The sequence below is a fragment of the Dasypus novemcinctus genome, chromosome 5, assembly GCF_030445035.2.
Source record: "Dasypus novemcinctus isolate mDasNov1 chromosome 5, mDasNov1.1.hap2, whole genome shotgun sequence".
Lineage (NCBI taxonomy): Eukaryota > Metazoa > Chordata > Mammalia > Cingulata > Dasypodidae > Dasypus > Dasypus novemcinctus.
This window is the reverse complement of record NC_080677.1, coordinates 83,031,390-83,050,076: the sequence shown is the minus strand read 5'-3', so window position 1 is coordinate 83,050,076 and position 18,687 is coordinate 83,031,390. Positions and strand designations below refer to the sequence as shown.

At 43.6% G+C, this 18,687-nt stretch overlaps 1 protein-coding gene across 1 annotated transcript in view; it reads left to right on the top strand.

The window, feature by feature from the left end:
• Positions 1 to 1,980: 1,980 nt before the first annotated feature.
• The window catches only part of LAMB1 (laminin subunit beta 1), a 74,652-nt gene continuing 57,945 nt past the window's right edge, over positions 1,981 to 18,687 (top strand). Inside the window, exons 1-7 of the mRNA XM_058297162.1 lie at positions 1,981 to 2,064; positions 2,199 to 2,319; positions 3,329 to 3,504; positions 6,115 to 6,250; positions 9,282 to 9,355; positions 18,019 to 18,207; positions 18,295 to 18,358. Of these exons, the coding sequence (XP_058153145.1) occupies positions 2,283 to 2,319; positions 3,329 to 3,504; positions 6,115 to 6,250; positions 9,282 to 9,355; positions 18,019 to 18,207; positions 18,295 to 18,358 (676 nt within the window). The 5' untranslated portion in view covers positions 1,981 to 2,064; positions 2,199 to 2,282. The remainder of the gene's footprint in view (positions 2,065 to 2,198; positions 2,320 to 3,328; positions 3,505 to 6,114; positions 6,251 to 9,281; positions 9,356 to 18,018; positions 18,208 to 18,294; positions 18,359 to 18,687) is intronic.

Sequence of the window (18,687 nt, the reverse complement as noted above, 5' to 3'; positions counted from 1 at the left end):
AAGAAGAAATCAGGAATATCTATTGTGTTTGGCAATTACTGAGAGCCATGGTGGAGGTGGAAGCCATACTGCAAGATGATAAAGACAAACAGGAAGCAGAGAATGTAATGCGGACTATCCTTTCAAGAACTTGGGCTATGAAGTGTAAGGGAGGGTGTGCAGGATAAAGGCAAGTTTGGTTGTTTTTAAGGTGGAGGGAAACTGAGCAGGTTTGTATGTGAGAGGGAGAAGTCAAGGAAGAGAGCATTGCTCTTAGGAAGTGAGAGGAGGGTACGTTTTTAGGACAGAAATGATAAAGCTAGGAATAGAGATAGACAAATTCAGATAGAGTGGTTGAAAGCGAAGTGTTATTCACACTCCTCTATGCATACACATGCAAATTTTTAAAAACCACCTCTAATTTTCTCACTGGAGTTAAGTTACCTGCTGAGAGCAAGGTGGTCAGGAGAACAGCAGGTCTTAGAAAAGCGAATTTGCACTCTTGGAGAGGACCCTGACCAGAGAGCGATAAGTCTGTCAAATGGCATCAAGGCCCCAGGTGCTGTGAGAGCAGATGCTAATCTCCAAGAGAGGAGGAACTGAGTGATAGTTGCAACTTGTATGGATGAAAGCGGGTAAATAGGCAATTTTATCCCAGGGTATTAAACCTTGACAAGAGAAATACTTGCCTCTTAATTTTCTCTTAAACTCTGAAGACCCTCCATTGCAATATCAGATATGACCACAGCAGCACTCTCGCAGTGCTCTCCAGGCTGCCAGCCAGCACCAAGCATCCTGAGGAAAAGAAAACTCTCCCTGCAGCGGGGCAAATGCGAGTTTGGTGAATAATTAATACATCACCAAGACCCGAGGCCCCAGCCTCTCTCAGTCGAGTAGATGTTTATAAACGCAGATTACTCTATGGTATAATGATTAAACTTCGCTGGGCCTATTTCATTGCAGCTAAGTTAAACACTGACCAACTAGCCACTTAAATCCTTGTCCCTGGGGCGATTAATTAGAAACCAAGGAAAGTCTCTTACCTGGACAAACAACTAACTATGCTCTCCTCATTCCAGGCACTTTTGCCTAGAGCAGGATTAAAGAAAGCTCAAGGGTTGACTTCATCCATTTTTTGGCCAATTCGTGCAGTGTGAGACTCTCTTTCCCACACAGACGTTTGTAGTAGAGACTTCGACACGTTCAGACCACGGAGTCTGCCTACAGGATTGCCGAGCTTGTGCCTTGCGGAGAAGTGTGTATATTGAGAGACCCCCAGCTTCATGGCTGATTCTAACCCGTCAAGGCGTTTGGGAAAGGGTCGCAAACATTAGTGTCGTTTGAAAAAAATACCTGAATTAAAGCCATTGTCTGGATTCTGGAAAAAGGTATATTTTAAAAACCAGATAGGTAGATAATTCAATGCCGAGACCTCCTGAGTGGCAGGGCCCAGGTCCTGGATCGATGCGGGCGCCCAGAAAGCGTAGGGAATAGACGGTTCCATCCAGGGCGTGAAGACTTTTCGGTGTCGCGCCCAACCCACGCTCCAGGAACCCGGGGAGTTCACTACTTCACAGAAACAGGCCGGGAACCCGGCAGGTCGACCCTCTTTCTAAAGGGTTAACTCCCTCTCCCAGCGCTCAGTTTCTAGCCGGGAGCGCCCCTCAGACTCACTGCTTACAAATGTAAATGTACGAGGTGCTGTAGGTCGGGGGCTAGACCCCTCACTTCCCCATCTGAACACCTACTCCCACACCAACCCGAAAGGGTCCCTTCGTATTCCGCGCTACGCGCGCACCCGTGGCTGAGCCGCAGCCCCGCAGCCTCTCGCTGGGAACCCGCAGAGCAAAACCGCAAAGCGACAGCAGACATACCCTTAAAAAAAAAGTGCCCTCGGAGGGTGGGTCCTAGACCTCACCCCCTCCTCACCAACTTGTAGCCTCGGGCCGCCCGCCCCCACTGCCCCCGCTCTCCTGTGCGCATGAGCAGAGGCACCTCCCTCGGTTCCTCCCGAGGCTGAACTTTCTAATTCCCTTCTTTGGGCTCCGGGGCTTCTTGGAGCTGGGAGAGCGCTCGGTTCTCAGGGTGAGGGGAACAAAGTGGCTGCACGAATTTCCTCCCCTCTCGCACCGTCCCTCCCGCTTCCGTGGGAGCGGCAGGAAATGGATGGGCCCCTCTCCTCTTTCTGAACATTTGCCTTTTTTTCTCCACCTCTCCAGAAAGAAAGACGGGAAGAAAGGGAAGGCGGCTCGGCGGGAGTTCTCCCCTGCGCTAACGTGTCTCCTCGGCTGCAGCCACCGGGCATGGGGCTGCTCCAGGTGTTCGCTTTCGGTTTCTTAGGTAAGTCCAAGACAGCGGTAGGTGGGCTTGGACAAGGGGAAGAAAAGCCCTTTGCCCCAGTTTCAAGGGAACCCAGGGAACTGGGAGAGGAATTGGGGTGGAATCGATGCCCTCGCCGCGGTGGTGGTTGGAGACGGCGTGTGTGGAGCACCGCAGACCCGTGTTCCGGGGGCTCTGCGCCCAGAGCTCCGGCTCGCGAGGGCACGGCTTGGGGCTTTGCACCAAAAGCCCTTTCGAGCAGGAGTCCCCCTCCGGGGGACCGGCTCCCTGGAATGGATGGCCTCGCCGCGAGGGCTCTCGGAAACCCTTTTCCCAGGGAAGTGCCGGAGCCGAGCGTAGGCTTCGCTCCGGGAGCCGACCCCGGCCATGTGGCTTTAATTAACCATCTCGGTTAGCCTCGGGATGGCACCAAAAACGGCTGGACCTGGAGCTACCCCGGAATGGCGAAGCGTTTAAGCCACTTCAAAGGCCCCGGGGCGGTCCATTAACCCCTCACTGGGAAAAGCGGCCTCAACGGCGAGTCAGCTATCTCGCCCCCGGGTGAAGCGCTAGCAACTCACGCGCGTGCACACACACACGTTCTCGAGTCTCTGTGTGCACCCATATGCACACTCAGGCATGCATGTCCACGTACACACGCGCGCGGGTGTGCGCGCAATGGGCGGCCCGCCTCCTGCTCCAGCTCCAGGTGTGTCGAAGTGGTTGGTCTGCGCATCCACTTTTTGTGATGGGAACTGCTCGCAGGGGCACATCAGTGTGGATACGAGCGTCAGTGGGTTTCCCAGGAGTGATGCCCTGGGCTGCTGGACAACCTGATGACGTGTCTGTTTTTGCGTGCCTCTCCTCTCCGCATCCCTGCCTTCTCCCAGCTTGTTTCCATTGTGTCTCTCGGTTTTCTGTGCATTTTGTCTTTTTCTGAATCTGCTTTATCCTCACCCCTGCTTGTTCTTCTCTTCCGGGCCCTGATCCCAGTTCGTACCCCCAACTCTGTCACCTTCCCCTTCTGCAGCCCTGTGCCGAGCGCGAGTGCACGCTCAAGAACCGGATTTCAGCTATGGCTGTGCCGAAGGCAGTTGCTACCCGGCCACGGGCGACCTTCTCATCGGCCGTGCGCAGAAGCTGTCGGTGACTTCGACGTGCGGGCTGCAAGAGCCCGAGCCGTACTGTATCGTCAGCCACCTTCAGGTGAGGGTGGAGAGTCCTGTCTCGCAGCTCTGTGCGCGCCTTCTCCGGTCCAGACCGAAGGGCAGGCTCAGAGGATATTAGCATCCTGCGAGTAATTCAGATAGGAAGCGCGGCCAGCCAGGGAGTCCCGGGATTAGGCTGGTAGCTCACCCTTTCGCCCCATCTCAGTTTGCACAGTTGCATCCGCCAAACGTTTCCTGTCGCCGCCGGCCACGGTCTGTATGGAAAAGGCAGGGCTGCAAACAGACCTGGCCCCCTGCCCCGTGCCCTGCTCTACCCTGCCGCGCTGGCTCCGAAAGTCCCGATTTTTTTTTCTCTTTTCTGTTGAGACGTGTCAGTTAAAGGTAGTTTTTCTTCTTCTTTCTTATCTTGAACTGTGATCTTGGATTTTCCCCAGAATCAATCAAGTAAAGGACACCTGGCGCAGTACAACGTGATTCCAATTGTTTCTCATTAAGTGGTGTTCCCATCTGTCTCTATTAAATATCATCAGATGCTTTGTTTTTTAAAATGCCCTGGTTGCCATGGTACCCTGATAAGCAGGATCATAATGAAACTTAACGGTGTTAGCTGTTTATAAAAGTGAACTTAGAGTTTAGATCAGGTATTATATTTTTTAAAGTCAAAGCTAAATTTAAAAGAAGGCACACAGGAGCCAATGTGGTTTAAGCAGCTGAGCACAGTCTAGCTCCTACATGGTGCCTCCTAAAGAAAACAAACAATGAGCAGGCCAGGAGCAAAAATAAATTAGCAGACAACAAGCAAACAGAGGAGGGAGTCAAGTCAGGGAAATATATATATATATAATTTTTAAAAAAGAAGACACAAAGTGCATGCTATCTAGAATCAGAATCTCCTTTCTTGATTTTTTTTTTTTTTAAGACCCTGAAATCTCTGACCGCTCCTGTAAGCAGGAGGTGTTAGTCTCAGGTGCAGGGCAAGTTCAGGGCCAGCTGCTGTAAACGTGATTACTCTGCCCACCCATACCCCGGCCCTTCAGGAAAAGGATAGAGTGTTATGTGGTTTGCACAGCAGATGACTTAAAGTGAGTCACTTATACAAAAAATTAAGAGAATCCAATCTGGAGACCTGCTAAATTAAACTGGAGGAATGTGGTAAAGTGGATTCCACTTATTTGCTTCCAGGTTTATGCAGGGATGTCTAGACTGCTTCCTCCTGATTAGAAAAGAGGCTATAATTAAACTTTTTTTTTTTCAAGTTCTGGTAATTGTTCTCCAGGACTAGTTTCTTTGAGCACAAGTTAATGAAGGCAGTTGATGTTACTTTTCTAATATTATCATTTAAAATTTAGCTAATACATAGAACTACCACTATACCTCAGAGGCCAGAACATCCTGTAAACAAACCACCAGATTTTGAAACCAGTTTTGACCATAATGAGAATTGGCCTACTTGTCTTAAAAGCAAATGGGCTCTCTTGATAATATGATTAACTATAAAATTGTGAAGTGTTTTCCACTTTTCACAGATATCAGTACCCTAAAGGAAGGGACTGAGCGTGCACTTTTCTCAAACATTTAATGGGTATAAAAATTGAGGCAGGGTCCCACTGCATCCCTGACTTCTGGTCTTGTTTTTTTTTTTAAGTTAGCACATACTGCCAATCTCCAAATCCCTTTTGGATGAAAGAAATAACTAATAATAAATAAAAATTTAAAAGTAGAGTTGGTTGATTTTGTCTTTATAAGAATATTTCCCTTGCTTAACTCTGTGAGATGTATGTACATCTTTATATATTTCAGCCTTAGCATTATTTTTGGACTTAAGAAATTTTCAGAAAATTTAGGCATAGAGCAATGCTCCATATGTAAAAAGGAACTCTTACGCCATATGGCTTATGATTCTCCATGATGGAGTACAAAACTCTAAACTCTCCTGATCCTACTGCCATAGTGGTTTCTATTTTATGGAGAAGGAAAATGAGAAGTGAGAAATTCAAAGCTACTTTAATTCCAGAAGTACAGACCTATTTTGGGTTCCATGGGTTGTCCCAGTTTTAGTAGAACCTCCACATAGCAGGTTAGCCTGATGCCCTGTTCCCCACAAATTCCGAGGTGTGTGTAGGTTAGCCTGCCTGTGCCACCAGCTGACTCACTGCGTGGACAGGGTAGAAGCTAAGAGCTCTTCTTCCATAGATTTCAGACCTCTCTATACTTCTTCCTAATACTTACTTTCTTCCTCATTTAGGCTTTAGAATATCTGGCCAAATGAATTGTTCTTTTTTTTTTCTTCTTTAATTTTCATTTTGCTTTAGGTCAGCAAGAATTTTCTAATACTCTTCTGCATTTTACATTAGAATTAGCTTCTCTAGTATTTGAGATTAAGGGTTAAGCCTAGAAATTTGACTTTGATTAAATGAGTAGTTGTAGAAACAATGCCCTCTTTTACTTTTAACCTTGAATTTGCAAAAGAGGAGGAAATTCTTTTCAGGAAGAATTTTAGACTGTAAATTAAAAGTAAAAGCATGTGGTATAAGTCATTTAAATAATTTTGGCACACTTTTCTTAAAACAAGTAGATTTGGTTTTTACATTGTGGACTTGATTATTTTTGTGTGATTGCTGACGAGACTCTCAAAACTTTTTTTCAGGAGGACAAAAAATGCTTCATATGCAATTCACAAGATCCTTATCATGAGACCCTCAATCCTGACAGTCATCTCATTGAAAATGTGGTCACTACATTTGCTCCAAACCGCCTTAAGATTTGGTGGCAGTCTGAAAGTGGTATGTGGCCCGTGTGGGAACTGGTCCCATGGAGTGTGACTGGTAACCTGGATCGGTTTACGGGCTCTTTGGTGTTCGTAATTATGGTTGTCCTGTAATTGCAGCCTTTGACAGATTTACTGCCTGGAGCACTGCCTTCTCTTGGTAAACCCAATCCTTTCTTTTAGGAAGAGCATGCACTTCCTATTAGAAAGCAGTCTTTCATGCTAGACCAAAGGAGTGTTTAGTAGTCTTTGTCCTAAGGGGAGTCTTTGCGGGGAGTGTGTATATGTGCTGGGGGCAGTCTGGGGACGGCATGGCAAGTCCTTGTACTGTCTCAGGCCCTTATTCATCTATGAAAAAATAGCATCTTTCATTTTGATCAACCCCTAAGGAAAGGGCAGATTGACAGTCCCACCCCACCCCCTTTCCATCTAGAGAAAATTTAATAAAGTACTATGAATAAGCACTGTGATATAATTTCTCAAAGACTCTGTCAATATGAACTTGACCCCAAGTCAGATTCCCCAGTGGTGTGTGACTCCACCGCCTTTTCTTTGGCATTTGAATTTTGGTTTAATAAATTCACCAAATATGAGTTACTATTGCTATGAAACTAAGTCTAGATTAGTTTCACATTTGTTTCAAACTCAAATGCTAAAACTTGCAGAATAAAAGTATACTTAGTGTGTTAGTTAACAGGGTTCCATTAGATCTTCCAAAAATGTGTGTAGTATGTATGTGTGTATATAAAGGGCTCTCGAAGTAAAATTAAGCCTTGTCCATGAAATGCACTGGATACCACTAGATGATTACAATAATCCCTACACCTGGAAAGCTTTTGGATGCTTGCAGTCATTTATCATTCTGTAAAGAGAAGCTCCCTTAAAAGATTTCCTTGTCATTGACTATTAAATTGCACTTATTTTCTGGAAGACTCAGTTTCTAGGGAGGGTTAGTCATCTGTCAGCTTTGGAAACCCATTGGTTACAAATTTGCCTGAGATAGACTGGTTCTCAGAAATAGTGTATCTTGGTTAATAGTTCTGTGTGAAAGAGAAGTTTCTGTAAATCTGCATTAGAATCACAGGATTCTAAAATAGCATAGGACTTAGGGATGAGGAGCATTTCCTTTCTGCCCAGATTCTTCCAGTGAAAGGAAAGACAAGTAGAAGGAGGATGCCTAAACTTGAGGATCAAAGACTTCCCAGTTTAGGCTATAGTAAAACCCTGCCGTGTGCTGAAGTGTTATAGGAAGGTTTTTCCTGCCCAGTTATGTCACAGATTACCACAACTTTGAGTCTGTGGGGCCAGAGAGACCAAATGTAGAGATTTTTCAAGTAGAAGTCTTGAGTTCTTTGCCACTCTGTCTTGGGGGGTGAGGGGGGGGTGGCAGGGGGGATTACATGAGATTAGACTGATGGGACTTAGTCTTTAGAAAGTCAGACTGTTACTATACCCTGTCATTTCTCTGTAGTTTGATAGTTTACAAAGTCTAAACTTAATTTAAAATCAAATTTCTTTATGAATTCGTTTTATCTATTTGTGTGTTTTATTCAAATTGTGCTTATACATGGTGGCATTAAATTATCAGACCCAATTTGGAGTGTGTGTGTGTATGTTATTAATTTACCCTTTATGGTGATCCATGTCTAACGCTGATATATAAATACTTATAGAAGAATGATTTTTTTTCTTCTTGTATTTTTCTTATAGTAAAACAAAACAAAACGAAAAACTAGTCTTTTATCAGGTTATAAATCTAAAACGGAATGTCCTTTTGGTGCCTGCTTTGCAGTATATGTTTTTATGCTACAGAAATGAAGCCATTCTTGCCTTGTACTTTACATTATTTCATTATCTTAATTTTGGGTAAATATTGTGGGCTTTTTAAATCCCAGCAGAGAAGAGACATAGTTGCTTAGCTAATATTTCACTCAAAAAATAAGTGTCCAGAGTAGGTTTGTAATATGGTTCTGTTTAATAAGTAAGATAAGATTAGTTAGTATGATTTTAATGTTTTTCTTTAACATTCCAACTAACTCATATCCGTTCCAGTGACCACTTTTCCCCCCCAGTGGACTGGCAGTGTTCCAGCGGGAAAGTTTATTTCAAAGGATCCTACTAATTTCCTGAAATACACCATACTGTGCCATGATTTATTCTGACACATTGCTGTCTTTCTGCATTTAAGACTTCTTTTGCTGGGAGATGGACTCCAGAAACTCTTACAAACACAAGAAACAGGGAAAGGTCTCCTTTGTCAAACAGGCAGGCTCGAGGACTGTTGAGACTGGGGAGGGGGCACTTTCCAACTCTGGAATTCCTGTGGCCTTTTTAGTGCCTTAAAGCTGGGGCTGGTTGACCCTCAGGGCTTGGTGCAAAGGCTCATTTGTTTGTTCAGGCTTTGGCCTGAAAGGGGAGATGTTAGTATTTGCTCTGGACCAGTTTATTTATCTGACAGACTTTGTCCCTTTGGCATTGTTTTTCAATTGTGGAAATTCATCCAAAGGATTTCCCAACATGAATAGGTTTTTAAAAATTAGACTATTACTAACATGTGTTAGACTTCTATTCTCATTGCTGCGTAGGGAAAAAAAGAATATTTGTGTTTCTACTGGAGGAAGATTGTGTGTCTGTGCTTCAGACTGCAAGCTGACCCCCTACTGTGCACAGGAAGTACCCCCACCTTCCCCCTTTGACAGTCACTGGCCTCAGAGGGTTGGGAAGACCGTTCACTTCTTCTAAGCAAAAGATGTCTTTCTTGACAGCAGCTAGAAGTAGTCTGTCAAATGTCTTGTTCCAGTGAGTAGATTCAGTGTTTTGAATTCCAGATTGATTTGTAGAAAACAGGAGAGTCCATCTAATTTGAGCTTTACTGCTTAAATCAGTACAAAGGTTTCTTGTTATCTTCATCTTCAGTATGAGACAGACTGCAAAGAGGATTTCTAGGGGAGCATAAAGATAAACTTGAGAACACAGTCTCAACTCTTCACAGATGTGCCTGTTTGCCTTACTGTTTTCCTCTTTATTTTTATTTTAATCTCCTATAGGCGTGGAAAATGTAACTATCCAACTGGATTTGGAAGCAGAATTCCATTTCACGCATCTCATAATGACTTTCAAGGTAAGGAATCTGTAACTTTCTCACAAATGATATGTGCGAACACTGTATAATTCCCCTTTGAAAAAGGATGTCTGTTGTGGGTTGGCTTAAGTGGGAACCTAAATATTGTTGCTATAAATTGGGATAATTGAAACACGGGCATGAAGAACTACATTTAACAAATCCACTATCTTCCTGGCAGTAAGTAGAGAGGTAATTCAACTGTAAACTTTTAATTAGGTATCTTATTTCCCTGTGGACAGAGACAGCTTTGACTCTCTCCCAAACCACAATAAAACATCTGGAAGTAAATCCCTGATCCCTTGTGGTTATGTTTTAATGCTGAGTTTGGTAACTGAAAGGAAGTATGTTATCTTTAGTTTTCAAGGTTGCAAAATTTGTGGGAACAGTTTTGCAGTTTCCTTAAAAAACGTGTGTGCCTTCTTAAATTTTCTCATTTTTCTTTTTAGAAATATAAAATGATCCCAGCACCAGGGAATGTCTCTATACAAAGTCCATTTGTTTTTTCTTAAGCAGCTGCCTGAAAATAACAGACTGCACATGGCTTAAAGTACATGTTGGTGCACATAAAACCCGTAATTTATTTATTCCTTCTCAGATTAAAATCATCTTTGAATAGTTTTTAGTTGGAATTGGGGGCCTTATCTGTACCATCTCAAGTTAGGAAAAGGTATCATACAGGCATGTAGACCTGTTAAAAGTCTTGCTTGTGTCCTCTACAAATGCCTCAGAGGCCAGGGAGCTAGGATAGGTCTGGAAGTCAGAGGGTGAGTAAGGAATATTGGGCTGTGTGGTGCCTGATCCTGAGCTCTTCATCCCCCTTCCCCACTTCCCAGTGTTTTAGTTTGCTAAAGCTGCCAATACAAAACTACCAGAAATGGGTTGGCTTGTATAATGGGAATTTATTAGGGTAAGAGCCTACTTCCAAGGCTGCGAAGATGTCCAAATCAAGGCATCATCTGAGATGCTTTCTTACCAAAGGTCAGCTGCTGGTAATCCTGGACTCCTGCCATGTGGCAAGGCAAAATGGCCCCGGTCTCTGTCTTCTTGTCCAGGCTCACTTTCTCCCTGAGCTTAGCTGTGGGCAATCGGTCATATGACTCCTCTCTCCCTTCTCATTGCTTCAGCTACAGCTGTTCCCCTGATTCTGGCATCAGGTCTTTCAGCCTCTTAAGGTTTCTCTGTCTGTCTGCAGCTGCTGGTGATCTGGAGTCTTCTCTCAGGTGGCAGGGTAAAATGGCAGCTCTCTTCTCTGTCCTCTCCTCCATTTATATAGGACTCCAGTAAAAGGATTAGAACCCACCCTGGGTTCTACAGCCTAATCAAAATCCCTTAACTGACTCCAACCAAAATGTCCCACATACAATAGGCTTACAAGCATAGGAGTGGGTTAGCTTAAGAACATAATTTTCTAGGGTCCCATAAAAGACTCAGCACATTCTACCCTCTGGACCCCAAAATACTTGTTCTTACCATATGCAAAATACATTCATTCCATCACAGTATTTCAAAAAACCTTAAATAATTTTAGTAACAATACTAAGTACAAAATCTCATAATAATCAATTATGGGCATGCAGTCTGTCTTGAGACAAAATTCCTTCCTTCTATAAACCTGTGAAACTTACAAAACAAGTCATCTGCTTCCAGCATACAAAGGGACAGTCATAGGATAAACATTTTCATTACCATAGGGAGAAATTGTAAGGAAAACAGGTAACAAGTCCCAAACAGTTTGGAAAACCTATAGGACATACTCCATTGGATTTTAAAGTCTGAGAATTATCTGTAGAATGATGGTTTCTTTTCCTTGGGGCCTTATGGAGCAGGAGTCCCAACCCTTCTAAGGGCTTGTCCAAAGGCCATCTTGGTTCTACTGTTATCAAACATCTGGTTGGCAGCTGAGCTTTAGACTTCACCGTCTAAGAACACTGGGGTGACAGCCACACTTCCCCAGTCTCTGGGGCACAGGCTCAACCCCTTAGCACCGTAGCATGGGTGCCACACTCTCCTCTGAAGCTTGGGGTGGTAACAGTCACCCTGAACAATAGGGTGGCAGACCCACCCTCTTCAAATGCTAGGCAAACTCTCCCTTCCACACTCACAGGTGGACCCCCCCTTCTGACCCAAGAAGATGTCTTGAGTCCAGACCTCAGCTTCCACAGTTTGTCCCAGAAGTGGTTTTTCCATCAATCATTCCCCTTTTTGTCTCTTTTATTTCAGGCTGATTCTTATAAATCTTGCAACAAAATTGTTGGTTTAACATGTAGTTCACAGGGGTCCCAGCCATCAGGTAATAGGACTTTCCACACATCCTTTCTGGATAACTTTATATCTAGTCCTGCCTTGCAAGGAAATGACTGCCTGGTCCCAGTTCAGTTATAGTCCCCACATGCATCCCTTTTCTCTGCAGACTTGTTTTCTGGAAACTCGAAATTTCCTAAACCATCAATTTCTGATTTCTTTGTGCCCAGACCTTTGTGCTCAGTTCTCAGCTTATCCCTTTCCTCTTGCATTTTGCTGTAAGCTCCAAGGAGAAGCCGGGCTGCATTTTCCACATTGAGTTTAGTTTGGAAATCTCAACTTAATGTCCAAGCTTGTCATTTTCAAATTCTACTTTCCCTCTAACATCGAGTCAATTTTGCCAAGTTATCTGCCACTTTAAAACAAGGATCACCTTTCCTCCAATTTTCAGTAATAAATTCATAGTTTTCTTCTAAGGGCTCATTGGAAGTACCTTTAGCATTCTTATTTCTACCAACAGTCTCGTAAAAGTAATCTAGGCCTTTTTTATCAGGCATCTTACAGTTCCTCCAGAATCTTCCCCTTACCCATTTATGAAACCATTCCAAGAAGATGTGGCTCAAGTGATAGGGCCTCTTCCTACCATATGGGAGGACCCAGGTTGAATCCCTAGGGCCTCCTGGTGAAAAATAAGAAGAAAACGTGTGCCTGCATGGTGAGCCAGTGCCCGCATGGTGAGCTGAATACCCACTCAAGTGCCTGCGTGGTGAGCCAGTGCCTGTGGAAGTGAGTCATGCAGCAAGATGATACAACAAAAAGAGAGATGAAAGGGGAGAGTCAAGGTGAAGCACAGCAGAGACCAGGAACTGAGGTGGCACAATTGACAGGGAACCTCTCCACAGCAGAGGTTTCCAGGATCGAATCCTGGTGAATCCTAGAGGAGAAAGACAAGAAGAGAAGACAAAAAGAGAAATAGTTATGGAAGATCACAGAGCAAATGGACAAAGACAGAAAAAACGGCAAGGTGCGGGAGAGGAAGGGGAAGAAGAAAAAAAAACCCGTTCCAACATTTTTAGTATTTGCAAGTAGCGGCACTCTATTTCCTGGTACTAGTTTATGTTTTAGTTTGCTAAAGGCTGCCAGTGCAAAATACCAGAAATGGTTTGGCTTTTGTAATGGGAATTTATTAGGGTAAGAGCTTACAGTCCCAAGACTGAAAATGCCCATATCAAGGCATCATAAGGAATTGTCTCATGAAGTATCAGCTGCTGGCAATCCTGGACTCCTGCCATGTGGCAAGGCAAAACGGTGGCTGGTCTCTGCCTTCTCCAGGCTCACTTTATCCTAGAGCTCAGTTGTGGGTGATCAGGCATATGGTTCCTCTCCCTTTTTGTTGCGTCAGCTACAACTGCTCCCCTGATTCCAGCTTCATGTCTTTCAGCCTCTTAGGGTTTCTCTGTCTGTTGGCAGCTGCTGGTGATCTGGAGTCCTCTCTCACATGGCAGGGTAAAATGGCAGCTCTCTTTCTCTGTGTATCTCTGAATGTTTCTCCCATTCATAAAAGACTCCAGCAAGAGGGTTGAGACCTGCCCTGGGTTATGCCTTGCTGAAGTACTCCAATCAAAGGGCCCCAAATGAACTCAATCCAATCAAAGGGTCCCACATCTATAGGAATTGGTTAGCTTAAGAACATAATTTTATGGGGTCCATTAGAGATTCAAACCAGGATACCCAGTGACCTGCTGTCACTGCTGAGGCAGGAAGGTTATACTGCGACAGTGATTCTAGTGGGAATCTCAGTGGGGAATACTTTCATTAAACTGGGCAACAACTCCTTATCACCCAAACCCTGGATCCACTCATTGCCTACATACTCAACAGGTGGTTAGAATTTGAACTCCACCATGCATAGGGATTACATGGTTGCATGAGGCCTAAAGATGCTCAAAATTTATTAATCTTGAGAGTCCTCTGTTTTACTTTGGAAAGAGCATCTGTTTGCCTACATGGATTCTTCTAAGGTCATTTATATCCAAAAGTCCTTTGGGCACATATTCTGTAGTTGAATACTCATTCAAGTGAATACAGTAGGCCAAAGATAAAATTCTGTGCATAAGTACAGAAGGTCAAATAGAGGGGGCAGTGATTGAATTGAGACATTAAGAATAGTACAAGTTGTCCAACTTTAGCCTATGGGGAGAGACTCATGCTTAGGTTCTAGGACATGTGTGAAAAGAACATCTTTATGGTTGGACAGCCTTGGGTATGAATCCCCAATCTGCTGCTTATAGGCATGTGTAACCAGAGCTTTGGCTTCCCCTTGGTAAAATGGGAATAACAATGCCTACATTTGAGGGTTGTGTGACACACCCTTCAACTTTGGATATAGAGATAATCTTGCTACTCTGGCATATAGTGGGAACTTGACAGTTTTTGTGTGTGTGGATGCTTGGCATGTAGTAATTGCTTGATAAATACTGACCAAATGAATGATTGAGTGAATAAATGAACTGAACATCCTTCTTGTTTGTAAAAATATGCCCTAGGTTCTACAGCATGGTTACTGCTCTCTCCAGACGCCTCAAGTCTTTTAGGGGAGATTTCAGTGGGAGGAGATGGGAATAAAAAGCCATACGTGGCAGAAGAAATAGTTTGAGAGCAGAGTCGTGGTGGTGGGATGATTGGGGCAGGGTTTGTTCAGCAAATGCTACATAGATTTCCCTCGAGTGTGGGATAATGATGGGAAAAGAGGGAAATAAATGTGAGATAACAAGATTAGAGTCAGAAAGACCTTGACTCCTTACTGAGGGCTATGTATGTTATAGGAAATAGGGAGACGTTGGCAAGGCATTGAGAGCTGCCTCAGGAAGGTAACCCGGGAGGAAATACAAAGAAGGAACTGGGCAGGGAGAAGAGAAGGGAGGGCAAGTTGGGAGACTCCTGTGGAGGTGAGTGTCCTTGGAGGCTTAGGAGAGTGCTGGTGTGGATGCAAACATGGCTGCAGTTCTCATGTAGGAAGGAGCCACCTCCTGCAACCCAGGAGTCCTATCTGAATTACTTGGAGGCTTTTTCAAGTCCCACGTTATTCTCTCGCGGCCATATTCTGAACCCTTTGCTACTACTGCCTTTGATAATCATTGTTGTAAGGAGCCTCTGTTTTCCAAGGACAGTCAATAGGATCTTTTAGAATCGGGTTGAACCATGAACCGGAGAAAGATTAGACATGGAACAGTAGAAGAAAGAGTAGGGAAAGGAATGAATCAAGCATTGCTCAGGTGTCCAAGCTGAGGAACTAGGATGCTGATACCACTAACAACGGTGAGGACAGGGAAGAAAGGAACTGAGAGTGGAGGCGACGATAAAGAACGCATGTTTATTCTTCCGCCTACTTGTCGTGGACATGGTTGATTGCTAAGTGAGTTGCGTTTTCTTAGCCTAGCAAAACTTATTTAGCACAAACACAGTATGTTTTTGTATAGTAGCCAGGTGTTTTCAAACTCAGCTCTTTCACTTACAAATTTGGAGACAATGGGGCAGAAACCACGGCCTGAGAAGGTTGATGACTAAGAAAAGAGTGGAAAGGCTTCCGTTCTTTAAGTAAAATATGTTGTCCCAGTTTATAGCAGCTTCTTAATTCCACAGGAAATTGAGTAACTCTGCCAGCTGCCTTTTGGGACTCCAAGGTTTCCAGAAGGGAGGGAGAAGGCTGTGCAGCCAGGACTGGCTCTAACGCTTTTCCTCTCTACTCCCCTTTGACACAAAGACATCAGGCACCACTTGCCTCTCCCTAAGGTCTCTACCCACGAGCCTGGTCTAATGGGAAGTTTGCCACACTTCCTTGCACACATGGTTCAGTTTATTGTTTTGTTTTGTCCCTTATTTTAAAATTCTTAGTCTAGTATTCTCTTGAGTTTAATGAAGTATCCTTATATTCTTGAAAAGTGAAAAAATGAGAACCTGAGCAACTAGTAATTGATAAGTCAAAGAATCTCTCAAAATGTGGTCTTCCATTTTCTTGCTCCTGACAACTTTATCAGAGAAAAAGTTCATCAAGATTCATAAGGAAGGGAAAAAAGAGAATCTTAAGTATGTACTAGTTTTCACCGTTACCTAGAATCCAAATTTCTGTTGCGCATTAGTTTTAATTCAAAACTAGGTGTCTTTTTACAGATTCTGTTTACCAGGTCAACTTAACTCATTTGATTTTCTTCCATTGTGATCTGACTTCCACTTCCCAAAATGTATTGTGTTCCTCTGTGTGAAAGCATTTTTCCATTTGCCTATTGTTAGTGCTCATTTCTGCTTCATCTCTTCATTTGACCCTTGTTTTAGTTTGCTAAAACTGTTGGGAGCAAATACCAAAGCTGGGTTTGCTTTTACAATAGGGATTTATTAGGGAAAAATCTTACATTTCCAAGGCTGTGAAAATGTCCAAATCAAGGCATCACCAGAACATGCCATCTGGCAAGGCAAAATGACGGGCCTGCCTGTCTCTCTACCTTCTCCAGGCTCACCTTCTCTTCCAGCTTCGAGCTGCTCCATGGGCCTGGCCTCTTGAGGGCTTTGTTGCTTTAGCTTCTCCACTGATTCCTACTTCTGTGTCTCAGGGGTTTTCTTCCTGCAGCTGTAGGTGATCCTGGAGTCCTCTCTCACATGGCAGGATAAAAATGGCAGCTGTTCTCTTTCTCTCTGTCTCTGTTGATATTAAGAATTCTGTAAAAAAAATTAAGACCCACCCTAGGTCCCACAATATAATCAAAGGCCGTTAAGCAACCTAATAAAAAATGATCTAATCATAATGTCCCTTAACTGAATCCAACTCAAAGACCCCACACACAGTAGGCTTCCATGCACAGGAATGGATTAGCTTAAGAACAAAATTTTCTGGGGTCCACAAAAGACTCAAACCAGGACAACCCTGTCCACTACCTTGGTTTACTGGCTTCCTCACTTTTTCCCCGTTCTCTTTGCCGCCTATTTTCAGTCTTCTTATGCAGTCTTCTCCTACTGAGCCAGTGAAAGAAAAACAGGTTTGGTCTTATTCAGCCTGAGTTTGAATCTAAGCCTATGACTGGCAGGTTTTCTAATGGCTCTGAGCCTCTCACACTGTCTTCATTTGCATGGCAGATGTGTTGGGGGGATTTAAATGAAATAATGTAATTAAAGTTCCTGGCAACACTCTCTTCTCTCATCGTCTAGCCCCTCATTGATGTTTTCCTAGAGCTCCAACCTTAGCGCTCTTCTATTCTTTTTCTTTTTATGGGGAAATCATAGATTTCAAATACTGTTCTTGACAATGATTCCCGAATCCATATTTCACCTTCCATTCTCTCACCTGATTGCCAGCCCACTGTTTTGAGTCGTCTGGGGGCATCTCCACGTTGACTTCCACTGCACACCTCCCGCATTACGGATCCTTAACCCAGTGCCTTTTCTCCTCTGCCGAATCTTTGTTATTGGGAACACTGTCCATGCAGCTGCCCAAGCTGAATTATCGGTGTTTCTTTCCTCTCCCTCCCTTTCCACTGAAATCTAATTGATCACCAAGTGCAATCCAACATATTCAGTTATATCCCTTTTCAGTTTGCTAAAGCTGCTATCCATGTTGTAATTGCTTGAATTAAGACTGTCCTCTTTTTCCCTATTATGATTTTTTTTCATGTCCAATAATTCTGCCATAAGAATTATTTTTCTAACATGCAATGTGATCATTTCATTCTGTCCACTTAAAGGTAGGGTAAACCTCTTAGCATGGCTAATGAATTCCTTCCTACCCTTATATCATCTGACCTCTTCTATATGCAGGCACCTTCATCCCCTTCCTGGAAATCACTTACCATTTTAAGATCCAGCTAGAGACCCTTTTTCTCTGTGAACATTCCCCAGCTTTATGACTTAATTCCTTCCTCTTGTTTTCCCAGAGCATGTGACTATATTATGGTGTTTGATGTGTCATATTGCAAATTATTTATGCCCCTTTTTAAACCCCTTTCATCAGGCTGTCCATAGCATATAATCATGAAACCATTGTTTGGTACTAAATAGGCAGTCACTACATTATTGAGTGATTACATGAACAAATTAATGAAGGAGCGCTCAAACTTACCAACCATATTATAAGCATGGTGACTAAATATACCCAAAATTGTGTGCTCTTAAGGCCTGTTTATAATCAGCTTCTAAAGAGAACCAGACCTTACTAATCTGGCAGGGTGGGAGAAAGTGCAAAACTTAGGGGGTGGACACTTTCCTTGCAAGAAAAGCAGCTTGAAGTATTTGAAATCCAGCCAGTCTGAAATACCAGCTACATGGAGTCAGGGTTTGTGGCACACAGTTGGATGATATTTTCTTCTGATATTTTTAAAAATACCTATTACAATTTTAAAAAAGCAAATGTCACTCTTCCTCCCTGCCTGTAGACATTCCGTCCAGCTGCTATGCTGATAGAACGATCATCTGACTTTGGGAAAACGTGGGGTGTGTACAGATATTTTGCCTATGACTGCGAGAGCTCATTCCCAGGCATTTACACTGGCCCCATGAAAAACGTCGATGACATAATATGTGATTCCCGATATTCTGACATTGAACCCTCAACGGAAGGAGAGGTTTGCTTTTTTTGTTTCACATTCTACCTGCAAATCTACTTTTTTGATCTTTCCAAAACTACCAATTACTCTTGTCTCTTTTTTTAGGTGATATTTCGTGCTTTAGATCCTGCTTTCAAAATAGAAGATCCTTATAGTCCAAGGATACAGAGTAAGCTGTTTTCAAATCAGTTTTGATGGGAAGCAGCTGTCGTGGAAGAACTGTTGCTGTTCAGTAAAACAAAGCTGCTGTTAACTATTGTTGCTAATGTTGCTGCCATCTGCTGTGCTTAGTCCTTGAGTAGAACTGATCTTGTATGTCAGGTTGAAAAGATGAGACCTCCTCCACTGCCACTGAGGTGCCACCCGATGACCAGAGGCAGGGCTGATTCTTGCTCATCTTTCCCAGCTATGCACAGCCCTGTTTTTAACCAAGACCCCATAGAACAGCTTGAAGCATAAAAGACAAGAGTGGAGGAAGTCCAGAGAATATTGCCCAAA